This window comes from Vicugna pacos, chromosome 27 (genome assembly GCF_048564905.1).
Source record: "Vicugna pacos chromosome 27, VicPac4, whole genome shotgun sequence".
Lineage (NCBI taxonomy): Eukaryota > Metazoa > Chordata > Mammalia > Artiodactyla > Camelidae > Vicugna > Vicugna pacos.
The window spans coordinates 8,042,509-8,054,827 of NC_133013.1; the positions used below are offsets into that span (position 1 = coordinate 8,042,509).

General features: G+C 50.7%; 1 protein-coding gene across 1 annotated transcript in view; it reads right to left on the bottom strand.

Annotated features, from left to right (window-relative positions):
- Nucleotides 1–11,963, bottom strand: part of ALDH1A3 (aldehyde dehydrogenase 1 family member A3) — a 41,400-nt gene extending 29,437 nt beyond the window's left edge. Inside the window, exons 1-4 of the mRNA XM_031691610.2 lie at nucleotides 11,733–11,963; nucleotides 6,695–6,799; nucleotides 4,571–4,711; nucleotides 29–158 (exon numbers count right to left, since the gene is read on the bottom strand). Coding sequence (XP_031547470.2) covers nucleotides 29–158; nucleotides 4,571–4,711; nucleotides 6,695–6,799; nucleotides 11,733–11,831 — 475 coding nt within the window. The 5' untranslated portion in view covers nucleotides 11,832–11,963. The remainder of the gene's footprint in view (nucleotides 1–28; nucleotides 159–4,570; nucleotides 4,712–6,694; nucleotides 6,800–11,732) is intronic.
- Between the last annotated feature and the right edge of the window lie 356 nt (nucleotides 11,964–12,319).

Below are 12,319 nucleotides of genomic sequence, written 5' to 3' on the forward strand. Positions count from 1 at the left end.
CAAGGCTGGGAGTCCTGCATTGGCTCACCTGTGGGGATGGTCCTGCCCTGTATTTTGTCCGCCCACCCTGCAAAGTATCGGAGGGTTTTGATACAGCCCTCCAGGTCGATGAAAAAGGCATGAAGGAATGGCTTCCCCGTGTCCATTGTTTCCAGGGTCTGCAATAACAAGATGAGATCTGTTTTAAACGCAGTTTCCCTTTTAACTATCAGGCTGTTAAAGACATGGGCAGGGAGAAGGAGAGAGCCTTCAGACATTGCTCTCGGGACCTCACAGCCGTGGGTCTCTTCAGAAAGCATTTAAAGACCTGTCCCCGACCTGTCAAGGGCTGATTTTCGGCCAAAACACCTCAATCTGGGGGTCTGCCAGAGTATGCGCATGTGTCCCCAGGAGGGACTGAGGGTGCAAGGCTAATGTGGAGCCTCGCTGGAAAGGATATGCCTTAGCGTTTGGTTTTCCATCCTCCGGAGCACAGTTGCCTGGGCTGTGGGACCTGGCCACGTAGGTTTCTGTGCTCCTGGGAAGGTCTCAGGGTTAGCTGGCTTTGGGGTGGCTGGGGAAGGCTCCTCTAACAAAAGAGACAGGGGGACTCGGGTTCTTTCTTCTTGGCCCCACTGACCAGTGTGGCTGTGGTAAGAGTGACGGAGCCCCCAGAGGGTCGTGCCACCAGCACAAAGGCATGCTCCTCCTGCAAGGGGCTGCTGGCCGGATGCGCAGTGGGAAGGGAGCAGGCTTGCCCTTGACAGCGAGCGATTCCCCAGGGCGAGTGTGCAGCCGCTCAATGGCAGGGATTCTTTTCTGTTTCCAGCCAGGCTTAAGAGAACCCCTTTGTCCCTCAGACAAGCGGCTCCAGTGGAGCCCAGTGCTGAAACCGCCTGTCATCCATCTCTGCAGGAAGTGGCCACCCTGACACATCGCCCAGGGCAGGATTCTCATTTTAGAGTTGCTGGAGTGAGATGATAATTTACAGAGGAAGAGAGGCCCCTCCATGGGCACCCGCATGTGCCTCGTCTCCAAGCTGGCCGGCCCTGTTCCCACTTCAAGGTGCAGACGCAGAGGCTCATGGAGCCGAGGGGCTCGTCTGTGTTACCCAGAGGGTCAGTGGCACAGCTGGCACTGAATTAAAGAGAAGGACAGCTCTTTAGGCTGCTGCCCCTGGACGTTTGCGTCTGGAAGGATTGTAGGACGGCCATGAGAAAAGCTGAGGCTACTTTATCTTTGCTTTGGGGATGAACCAGGCATGCTCTGAACAAGAGGCGATCACTTTCCTAGCTGGGTGGCCTTGGCAAGTCCCTGAATCTCTCCCTGCCTCAGTTTCCTCATCTGTGAAAAATAGTAATAATAAATGGTGCCTACCTCATCGGGCTAGTGTGTGGGCTAGAGGAGTTACATACATAAAGCAGTGCCTACCCACGGTAAGAGCCACGTCCGCTGTTCAGATGATGACAGTAACAGCTCTGATGATTGTCACCATTTTCCCTTTTGGGGTCAGACAGGTGCTTGGCAATCCTCATCTGGGGACAGTGAGGAGACAGGGCTGTGTGTTGCTGAACACGATAGAGTTGGTCTGGGTCTGGGGTGTGCCTCAACCCCGGCAGGTGCTACTCAGGGGCCAAGTCAGGCCAACATGACATTCAGTACACTGTACCTTTGGCTCCTACTGACTTACTTTCCAAATTGGAACTTTTAGTTTCTCAGGGGAAACCCAGCATTTGCAAATAATGCCACCATTCTTCAGGGCCCAGCTGTTCCACAAAGCATCTGCATGTCTGTTGGTGGAACCAGGAGTTTATCCTTGACCCTCTTCAGGGATGGGACAGGGAGAGAAAGGCAGAGGACTGGGGCAGGACATTGTGGGGACGTGCAGGAGCCACTGGAGCCACTGCCCACCTCCAGTCCTGGCTTACCTTCTCTGGCTGGGTAACCTAGGACAGATTACCTAACCTCTCTGGGCCACAGAAATGGGATAATAAATTCTACAGGTCAAGTAACTACACCAAGGCTGATTCCTGGTGAGCATTCAACAAGCACTAACTATCTTAATTATTAACTTAGGCCCGTTTATTCACCGGAATGACAACAGGAAGTCACCAGGTCGGTTTCATGGAATCTGGCCAAGCAAAACCAGGTCACGATAGGTTTAGAAAGGAAGTTCTTAAAAAAAATAAAGATAAAAAAAGATTCGCAGGTGAGGACAAAGACCTGAATGTGAGAAATCAAATGGTGGCCACTTATTGGAACTTTTAAACCATTACTATGGCTGGACCATGAGTGAACCACAGCTGTTTCTAAGTTTACTTCCTTTAACATTTTTGGAAATATGCTTTCCGAAAAATTAACACATGGTAACCCTCAGATACTAAAGAATGAAGGGAAAGTGCTGTAGGTTCGTGATCTTGGACACCCAGTGCCAAGGCTTAAATGCGGGACCCAGAAGTGGGGGCTCAGCTTGAGAAGAGAGTAAAGAGGGACAACCCCTATCAGGGAGCTCCCCAGATGAGCACCCAAAGATCCAGCGTCTGATCCAGGTGATTTAGGGAGAGAAAGCCGGGGCTGCTGGATCCCCCACATCTCCAAACACTGAACACGAAGTAAATGTCCAGTTCCATCAGAGCCACCACGCTGGGAGGAGAATGTGACGGAAAGAGGCACTTGGCTGCGTGAAAATGCAGGAAAAAGCCTATCAGGCTGGAGAGGGAGGTGTGCTTCCCTCTGGCGTGGTCTGGGTTTTAAACACTGCATTGGCCAGACATGCTCTCGTCCCTTTCACGATGTGGCCAAGAGCTGGGTCTTATTTCTTGTGGGCAGCGAGGTCCCGATGGCAGAGGCGACTTGCTCGTGCGCTTTGGTACACAGTCCCGCCAGGACAGCCCAGCAGGCGGAAGGGGCAGGTGGCCCCGCAGCCGCTGCTCCCCGGGATGGTACTGACGCTGGAGGACAGGGTGGGGAGGGTGCCCAGGGCACATCCTCTCCCGCCTGCTATTAGTCCACATGGACATTGCAGACCGATGAGCTCATGCTGGGTGAAAACAGAAATGTTTTTGAAGAAGCCAGTTTGGCAGCTTGAGAGTTGAGGCTGGCTTTCGTTGCGGGAAGAATCCAGAGACTCCACGGAGAGAAACAGTGACCCTGGGAGGGAGTGCCCCCTCAGCCAGCTTCGGACTGGCCAACTGGAGAGGAAGGAGGGAGGGCGCAGGTCTCTCTGCGCGGACCCGCCTTCAGGGAAATGCACCAGAAAGCAGCACCTGAAATGCAGAGTTTCTCCACCCTCCACCCCAAGACAGACCAGAGCAATTTCAGAGTCCTGGCTGGCACTGTCCTCCACAAGGGTGTCCCTCCCCTGGACTACTCATTCCAGACATCAGATCAAGAAAGAAAAGAACCATTTTCCAAATTGGAGGCCAAAAAGGAGATTTCCTCCCCTGCCAACTGGGATTCAAGGTCTGGGGTAAGTTTTACTCGGGAGCCTGGCCATGTGAGGGCTGCATGTGTAGGCTGCCAAGGACCTCAAGGCACAAGGGGGCCCCGAGGTTTCCTTCAGTCACACACCGCAAGACCAAAGGAAGGTCTGAGGATTCCTTTAAATCCTGCACGTACAACTCCTAAATGTCTTCACAGCCCATCTCATGGGAGCAGCCCAACCACACGCAGTGGGCTCAATAAAAATCCTCACTTTGCAGCTGAGGAACTAAGTAAGGTACCCTGAAATTTGTCGGCCAGGAGAACATGTAGCTGATGTTAGAACCTGGCTCTTCAGATAGCATTATTATGAGGACTGCTATTACTAATAATAGTATCATGGATTTAGTGCTTACTGCATGCCAGGGACAGCTAAGGATTTTAAGTGAATCATTCTTACAACACTTAGATATCATTATTAGTAACATTCCATGAAGAAACATACGCTAAGAGAGGGTAAGCAACTTCTCCAAAGTCACACAGCTAGTTAAGTGGCAAAGCTGGGATTTGAATCAAGGTCTTTGATACTTTGAGATTTCCTATAACTGGGTTACCTCGCCCTCACCATTACTTCACACACAATCATCACTGTGCATTTCAAGGGTGAAACAGGAGATTTTTAAGGTATATGGGGAAACTTTTTCTATGATAAGTCGTGACATTTATTTTAATAAGTCTTAAAAAGGCATCAGCATATTAAACCTGTGATTTCATAGATACTGTCCTTTAGGATGAGGTTAAATTTAAATTTAAAGGGAGTTCATGGATGAAAAAAAGTTAAGTTCGTAACTGTGAAGGTGGGACCCTAGCCCAGCCCGGTTATTTGGGAGTGTCTCAAGTCTGGGAACCACTAATGTAGCTGAATTTTCTCCAGGCAACTTCCTGGCCAAGAAGCTGAGTTGCAGGTGGCAAAAGTCTGACTTCAAAATCAAAAGGATGAATCCAGGGCTGTGGACATCTGCCTACCGCCAGAGAGCCACACCTCAAAGGACCAGGCAGACCCATCGCCACCCAAAACCAGCATCCTAGATCCTTTCACCCACATCCTGAGGGGAACAGGCCCTCAGCGAGGCCAGCCGGTCCCACACCTGTCCCGAGTGCATGTACTTACGGCCAGGATGGCGCGGTCCCGCTCCATGAGGTCCGCCAGCTGGTGCAGCAGCCGGCCCCGGCTCAGGGCATCCAGCCGGCGCCAGGCCGAGCCCCTCTGGAAGGCGGCCTGCGCGGCCTCCACGGCCTTGTCCACGTCGGGCTGTACCACCAAAAACAGCAGAGAGCGCATCACCCTTTGCCAAGGGCTCGCTGTCAGTTACAGAGAGAGCGGAGTCCTGCCGCAGAGGAAGGAGGGGTGGCGGGTGGGCTGAGAGCGGCAGCAGGGTTCAACGCACCTGAATGGCTGGGGGCTTTCACGTGAGTTTTTTCTTTATATCTGAAGTCTTTTTCAAGTTTTCTCAATGGCCAAGGATTACATTTCCTTCTGATTATACAAGCATTTTAAAATAGTCATGGGGTGGGGCGGGCAGGGTATATAGCTCAGTGGGACAGTGGGTGGTTAACATGAATGAAGTCTTGGGTTTGACCCCCAGGACCTCCATTAAAAAATAAATAAACTTAATTACCTTTACCCCAAATGAAAGAAAAAAAAGAAAAAGAAATAAAAAATAAATGGAAAGTTCAGAGATGGGGAAAATTAGGAACTTTTTCGTGCCTTCAGCTTCACCTCCCCTCCCCACTGGGGGCAGAACTGTGGCACATTTTTACAGACAAGGAACTGGATCTTCTGTGCCCTGGTAGAATTACCATCAAACCTTCGTACTAGGAAAGAAGTGAGAGCCATTAAGAGTGATGACACCCATTTTTATGTGCAGGAAAATGGGGTTTGAGGCTCTGGTGGCTGATGGACGGCAGCTCACCCCCCAGGCTCCTCTGAGCCTCTCTTCCTTAGCGGTGTACAGCCAGCAGTGGACACCTGAAACCAGTCAAGAGGGACACCCTACCAAGATTCTGCATTTCTGAAGCATGCTTGGAGGCGAGTAAAAGCTTTTGCAAAGGAGATATTAGGACTTTGAACTCCTTGTCCCAGGCTCTGAAGTGGAGGCCATGACCTCTCCAGCTGCAGGGACAGGGCAGCCTCTGCCTTCTGCTGCTCGGAGCCGTCACCCAGACCACAGGAAAAGCCGGAGCCAAGGGCAGGGACCTAGCTCTCCTCCCTGATTCTTGGGAATGAATCCTACTCAGCATCACACCACCCCTCCCCACGGCCTCACATCTCCTCCTGAGCCCCTCCTCAGTGCTAGAGTCTTTGTAAACAGAGCTTCACATGGGACGCTGCACACGAGAGGGTCTGCATCGCAGGAACCTCTGTGCACACCCGTCACAAAACTATAGCTGGTGAGCATAGCTGCCTTCCAAACCTATGGCTGGTGGAACCAAGGTCAAGCCTATTTTATACATGTGTCCTTCACCCTGTTCATGTCCAACATGACCTACACACTTAAGAATGTCAGGTGAGTACTCTAGAGGTTGAGGAGAGGTTGTCTTTCCCCCCTTACAAAAGCTGTTCCTATAATTCTTCCCCCAGTGACATTTATATTCAAAAGATACTTTATGGCTTTGAAATGTATCACGTTCACATCCAGGAATCTCTATGCAACATAGCTGAAATAAAATAACATATAATATATAATAATATATATATATATAATAGAGCTTATAAAATATACCTTGTGCCATCAAATAGCATTATAAAGGCTATAGCTTTTATTTATTTTTTTAAATCATTTAAGTTTCTGGTAGAAAAGAAATCTGGCAATTCCCTGGCATCATTAACTCTGCATGACTTAGTCAGCAAGTTTTTTTCCTTCAAGTTTTTTTGTTTCTTTTTAAGTGTCTCCTGCCATTTGGTGAAACACACCAGCCGGAAATGCTTTCTGGAGAGATCCTTTAATGCCTTCAGGTTCAAATAATTGATAAAAACCTTGCCTTTCGCTACTTGATGATGACAGCTGAAGTCATCCTCCTGGACAGAGAAACATCTATCAAAGGACAGTGATCTCTGCAGTGGATCGTCCCTAATTGATCCCATTCTGGGCCGTGTGTCTGAGAAGCAGCTCGCTCAGGTCCGACCCGGTGTGGGCCAGTTCTGTCTCACAGCTCAGCCAAAGCGCTTCCTCATCCCTTAGTTATCTGTAATTGAATTACCGGCCGGTGGGGGTTGGGGGAGGGGGGGACCCACCTTATCACCTTCTTCCACTTCACATATTTTTTCTAGAGTTGAAGGGTTATATGTGGCAAACTTTTTTCCACTCTTGGATTCGTTCCATTCATTGTTGATGAATATCTAACCAGGAAAGGAAGTTGTAATGCATTAGGCTTAAATCAGAATCATATAATTCCAACATGCTGAGAACCTTAGGTAACGTCTTTTCCTTCCCTCCCACCAACCCACCCGCCTGCCTTTTTTTTTTTTTTTTTTTTTTTTACAGATGGGGCCTGGAGAGGGGACAGAGTCACATGTCCAGCCAGGAGCATGCTCAGAATTAGAATCCAAGTCTCTTGACTTTTAAGACATTTTCAGAGAATTACATTTTGTCATAATAAAACTAAAGCAATTAAAAAATTTTTTTCTAAAATGGTCTCTTTCTTAAAATAACAAGATAGATTCACAGAGGAATAGCTGAGTTAGATAGTTAAATAAAGGGTGTAAGTTAAATTTTACACCCTTATCAAGTTTGGGGGAAGATTAAATATGTTTTATATATGCATATATACACATATACATATTTTATATATTTATGCCAAGCAATCTGTCTGACCCTAAAGGATTTATCAGCAGTGAGGCCCCTCGTCTCCCTCCTTCCTGCTGCAATCTCCAGCTAGACCACCGAGAAACCGGTTTTATATAAGAATCTTACTCTAAGCCTTTAGACGTCATTCATGCACATTAGCATCCCCTCCCCCATTGTCTTTAAAACGTTTATTTTCATGTTGGGTTGAATAAAAGCCAGTGCTGGAATACAGAGATAAATTTCTGTCTTAGGAAATGTTCTGGTTATATTAACAGATGTAGCAAACAACCGTTTACACCCAGAACAAAGAATTAACCCACAAAAAAATCACTTAGTTTGGAGACTCAGTTATCTAGAACATAGCCAACAATAGAGATATTATGAAGAAAAAGACATCATGAGCAAACTAAAAAGAATTTATGAAGTCCATGCACTGAAAGATGTGTACTATTTACTCTTAATTTACCCTAAGTTCTAACTGTATCAAAAAGAACCACATTAAAAGAGAGGGCTTTGGGGAAAGAGCCAGGAACCAAGGTGACATAATACACAAACCATGCTCTGACTGCACGGAGGTCCTGGCTACCCAGTCGGGCACCCAGAGGACAGACAATCACCTGCCAAACCAGCATGCGACAATCTCGTCGTCACAGCCCATCATGGCGTCAGAGAGACCCCAGTCTCGAACATGGATAAGATGCGTTAGATGCATTTCCATCAAATAAAACGCAGTTGAGAATTTCTAAGTACAGACTAGCTCATCAGATTCCATCTCTCTATCTACATGCATAGCTTTTGCTTTTCTTCAAATCATTTCAAGGAAGAATTGTGTCCCTGCAAGGGCTAATTTCAATGATCGTGAATTTATTTATTTGGAACACTTGACTCCCCAGTGAGGATGGATGAGAGGGGAGTCAACTTATCCAGTGTCTCTGTCCTGGGCTGTCTTGTAAAAACTCACTGGGAATGAAGCCTGCTCTGGGAAGCCGCTGGTGCACAGTTTGGATAACTCTCCACGGAAAACAGGGCTTGTAAGTGCAGTGGTGACAAAGCACAGAAGGCCAGCTAAGAGCAGCCCTCACCCGTGGGCTGTGCCCATTCAACTTCTGGAAGCTCAGCGCCTTCCACGTGAGGCCAGGCCCCCAGGGAAGCGCGCGGAAAAGGCCAGGCTACAATTACAGGTTTATTCTTCCAGCTGAAACCAAATCCAAGAGTTCACTTTTGCCATCCAGCAAGCAATCACTCGGTAACAGTGAGAAATTAATAAGTAGAGAAGAGGAGTTAAGTTAGCGTGGGGAGGAAAGTGCAGCCTGGAAGAGGGGCCCATTTGGCGGAAGATGAAATTTCGTGGGTTAGGTAATAGAGACTACCAGTGAAACTGCTGATTCTGGGTCCTTCCTGGTATCAATTCCAAGGGGGAGGGAAAATGAGAAGGTGGTAAAAGAGAATATAAATAAGGGGATGGAAACAGATTGCAACGATCAGATGTCTGTTATACTTCATCCCCAAGCATGTTCCTCCTGCTCAAAAAAATTTACTTGGTCATTTATGACACTGATCTATCGTCCAGCAACTTAAAAGAAAAATTCAGACTTTCCAACTCTACCTATATTTTCCCATCACCATGTTTCTAATTTTGCAGAATTTTTTTCTCTTTATACTACATTAGTGAGTCATCTTGTAACTGGTTTCTACTGTTGAATTTTCTCTCCAATAAAACAAAACAAAAACACAGATAAGGAAGGGGTCAGAGAATGAGGTTAATTATGCTGGCTGTATTATTTTGAACTTCAAATCAGGATAATGGGTCTAGAAAAAAAGTGTTCCCCTTGACTTGTGAATTGGTATGAAACAAAACTCCTACCAGAATAGAATTATGTCACGTTGAGCTGTGGATGGAATTCGCAATTTATGGAAGGAACAGAATGGCGTGTTATCCTGGGTCTGAGCTGGAAAACCACAGCTGTTGTGTTGGGTGCCCACAGAGGTGAAGATGGTGGGCACCCAAGTGGGTTCTACTTTCGCCATTTAGAGTAACTTCCGCTGGCCCTCCGCTAAACTCAAAAGGAGCATGTTTTCAGAAAAGGAGATTTGAGGGAATTTTATTTTTCATAAAAGAGATCATAAAAACCAGTGTTCGAATGCACCAGAAAATCTTAAAGATAATCTCTGCTACTGGACGAAATGTGAAGGCAAGGAAGGGGCCCTCTGAAGTGAAGGCGCTCTCTGTGATCTATGTGGAGGTTTTGGAAGGACCCTCCCCTCACCGGAATCACAGAGTAGAGCCCAGTGTTAAAAACAGGAGAACAGACAAAGGAGCTTCATCCTTCCGGAGGCTGGACTTACCCTGGGAAGTGGCAGCCCCAAGGCCGGGGCTCAGATCCACCATTTCCAGTGTGTCCTCCATTAGCAAGAAGCACCATGAGTCAGGTTTGAAACATAACAGACCATTGCCGTTCACACACTCCACCACCCGGCCCTGTCGTTCTGTTTCTCCAGCTTCTTTCCTCGGCCCTCTGTGCTGCCTCTCCAGCCAGAGGCTTGCTCAGCATTGCTTGCCTGGGTCGCCCACCCTCAACCACAACTATACGAGCTGTCTGGGCCCCTCAAGTGCTGGGCGGAGGCCTTTGCTGAGGTGAGCCTGGGGCAAGGAGTGAGAGGCAGAGGCCTTGCCCTCCAGAAGAAAGGAGCATGCAGTGTGACCTGGTGTCAGGCTATCACAGCCATGTTTGCTCCTCCATCTCATGTCCTTCCCTTATCCTTAGTTACACACCAGGTTCTGTTCCAGGAAGAAGAGAGGGGAGACCCAGCAAGACAACAGACACCAGCCACTCTGTGAATGTGCTAAGATCTACCTCTCAGAGTAAGGGCTGCATTTACACTAGCAAAGGGTCATAAAGAATTGCAGAGAAAGAGGTGATTTTCCGTATGTGGCTGCATTGCTCTGACGACACTCAGAACAAAAGGAAAAGGAAAATAATACGCGTAATTTCTGATTTCTACAGCGTTAAAAAAAACAAACAAACCTCATAAAGCAAAAATAAAACAAAAAGCCACCACCAGCAATAACAGGTGAGCACCAACAGTGTCAGGCGCTAAAAACATTTAGGTGCTATTTTCACTGTTTCAGAATTTTGCGCTGGAATTTGCACTCTGAAGCTGATACTACTTAGGAAACTACATTAAGAATAATCTGCATCGAAGTGTCTCTGTTGATTACACAGCCCTCTGAAAAGAGTTAATTTAAATGTCATGTGATCAGAAGTCCAGCCGACAGTAAGTGCCAAGAGACTAAAATCTAAAGGCCACACATAGTGGCCTGCAAATTTCTCTGGTTGATTAAAACTGTTTGAGAGATGTAATTGCTACTTTTGAAAGTAAAATTGATGGAATTTTCTAAGTGCTGTGTCAGCTGGGGGCAATGGATACGATGCAAAGATAAAAGGAGACAAAATTGGGGGAAGTGAAGCCTACCGAGGCTCTTGTGCCCCTAAACTGTCCCCCAGCACCAGCCCAACAGCCTCCAAACGGCCTGCGGTGTCCTCCCACGGGACGGGACCCCACGCACCCCTGGCCGGCCACGGGGCTCCCAGCCCTGCTCAGCCCCGGCTCCAGGCCTCGCCATCTTCCTTCCTGCCCTAGGCAGGTGATCTCACCGCTTTGCCGACGCTCCATCCTCCCAGGCCGCAGCGCAAAAAAGACGAGAGCCTCGGGACTCCGCGGCCCTGCCACCCGCGGTTTCCCAGGCCCAGATCTGAGACCATGACCTGCCAAGACCCAGGCCTCTGGGCTCCAGGACAGTTTCGTCAGTGAGCACCTTCCTACTTGCCCTGGCTCTACTGGTGAGCGGGGACCAGCTAAACACAGGAGGTGCCCGACTTTTCCCTGGTTGCTCGGGATTACGTTTTCGGGGGCTTCCAGTTGCAGACCCGGGCAGCCCAAACTCTCAGACTGGCTCTTGGCGTTCTCGGTCCCCCTCTGACACTCCCGAAGCCCGACCCCTTCAGCCCCGGAAACCATGCTGGAGGGTCTGCGGGGAGACCACCGCGCCCAAGTCACTGCGGCCGCGCACCACGCTCGCTTTCACAGCGCGCCCTGCAGGGGCACGTCGGGGCCGCATAGGGCTGCAGCTTGGCACCGCGCGGGTGCTGCAGAGGATCCCTCGCCTGGCTTTGAGCCTTAAAGCGCTGAGTCCTGGCACCCGAGAGACCGTCTGGGGGTGCGAGTCCCGGAGTCTCCGCGGTGGACGCGCACTGGGCGGTCTCCCGCCGGGGATGCCCTGTCCTGGACGCTGCTTCGGGAGGGCCCGGCCCGGCGGAGAGGCAAACTCAGCTGAGGGCGTGCCTCCCCCAGTGCCCCGCACCCTGCGAGCTGAGCAGCCGGGCTCCCGGCCTGCTGGCCTCTCGTCCCCGCCGCCACCCGGGAGGAGCAGCCCAGCGCGGAGCAAGGCGGCCGTCGGGTGGGTGGGACGGGCGACTGCCTCACCTTGGTGAACTTGACCTCCAGGTTGCGAACCGGGCGCGGTAGGGCGGGCGACTTCCTGTCCGGCTGCCCGTTCTCCAAGGCCCCGTTGGTGGTGGCCATGGCTCCTCCACGCTTCCCGGCCCGAAGCGCCCGAGTCTGCGGCGCCCGCTCAGGCCTGGGCTGCGCAGCCTGCTCGCGGGGTGACAGCTCCGCGCCGCTTTATGGAGCGCCCCACGCCTCCCGCCCGAGGGGGCCGTCTAATTGGCTGCAGGACCGGAGGAAGGGAGGGCGGGCGGGAGGGGAGGGGGCCGGCCTGCCTCACCCCACCCCGCCCGCCGCCCCTGCGGGAGCCCGGCCACCCCCGGCCCGGCCACCAAGCCGCGCGCTCCCCCGCCCCGGAGGCTGCCCTTGGAGGAGCTCTCCGAAGCGCCGCCGGGCCCCGGAAGTCCCAGGGCTCGGGCAGCCGGCCGGGGCAGGGAGCGGGGGCGCGGGGCCGCAGCGCCGGCTCTCTCCCGGAGGAGGTCGGGCCAGTCCGCCCGCCGCACCTGCCGCCCCCTGCCCGCCGCAGCTCCGCGCACTCGCCCAACTTTGGTCGGCGCGCCGCGCTC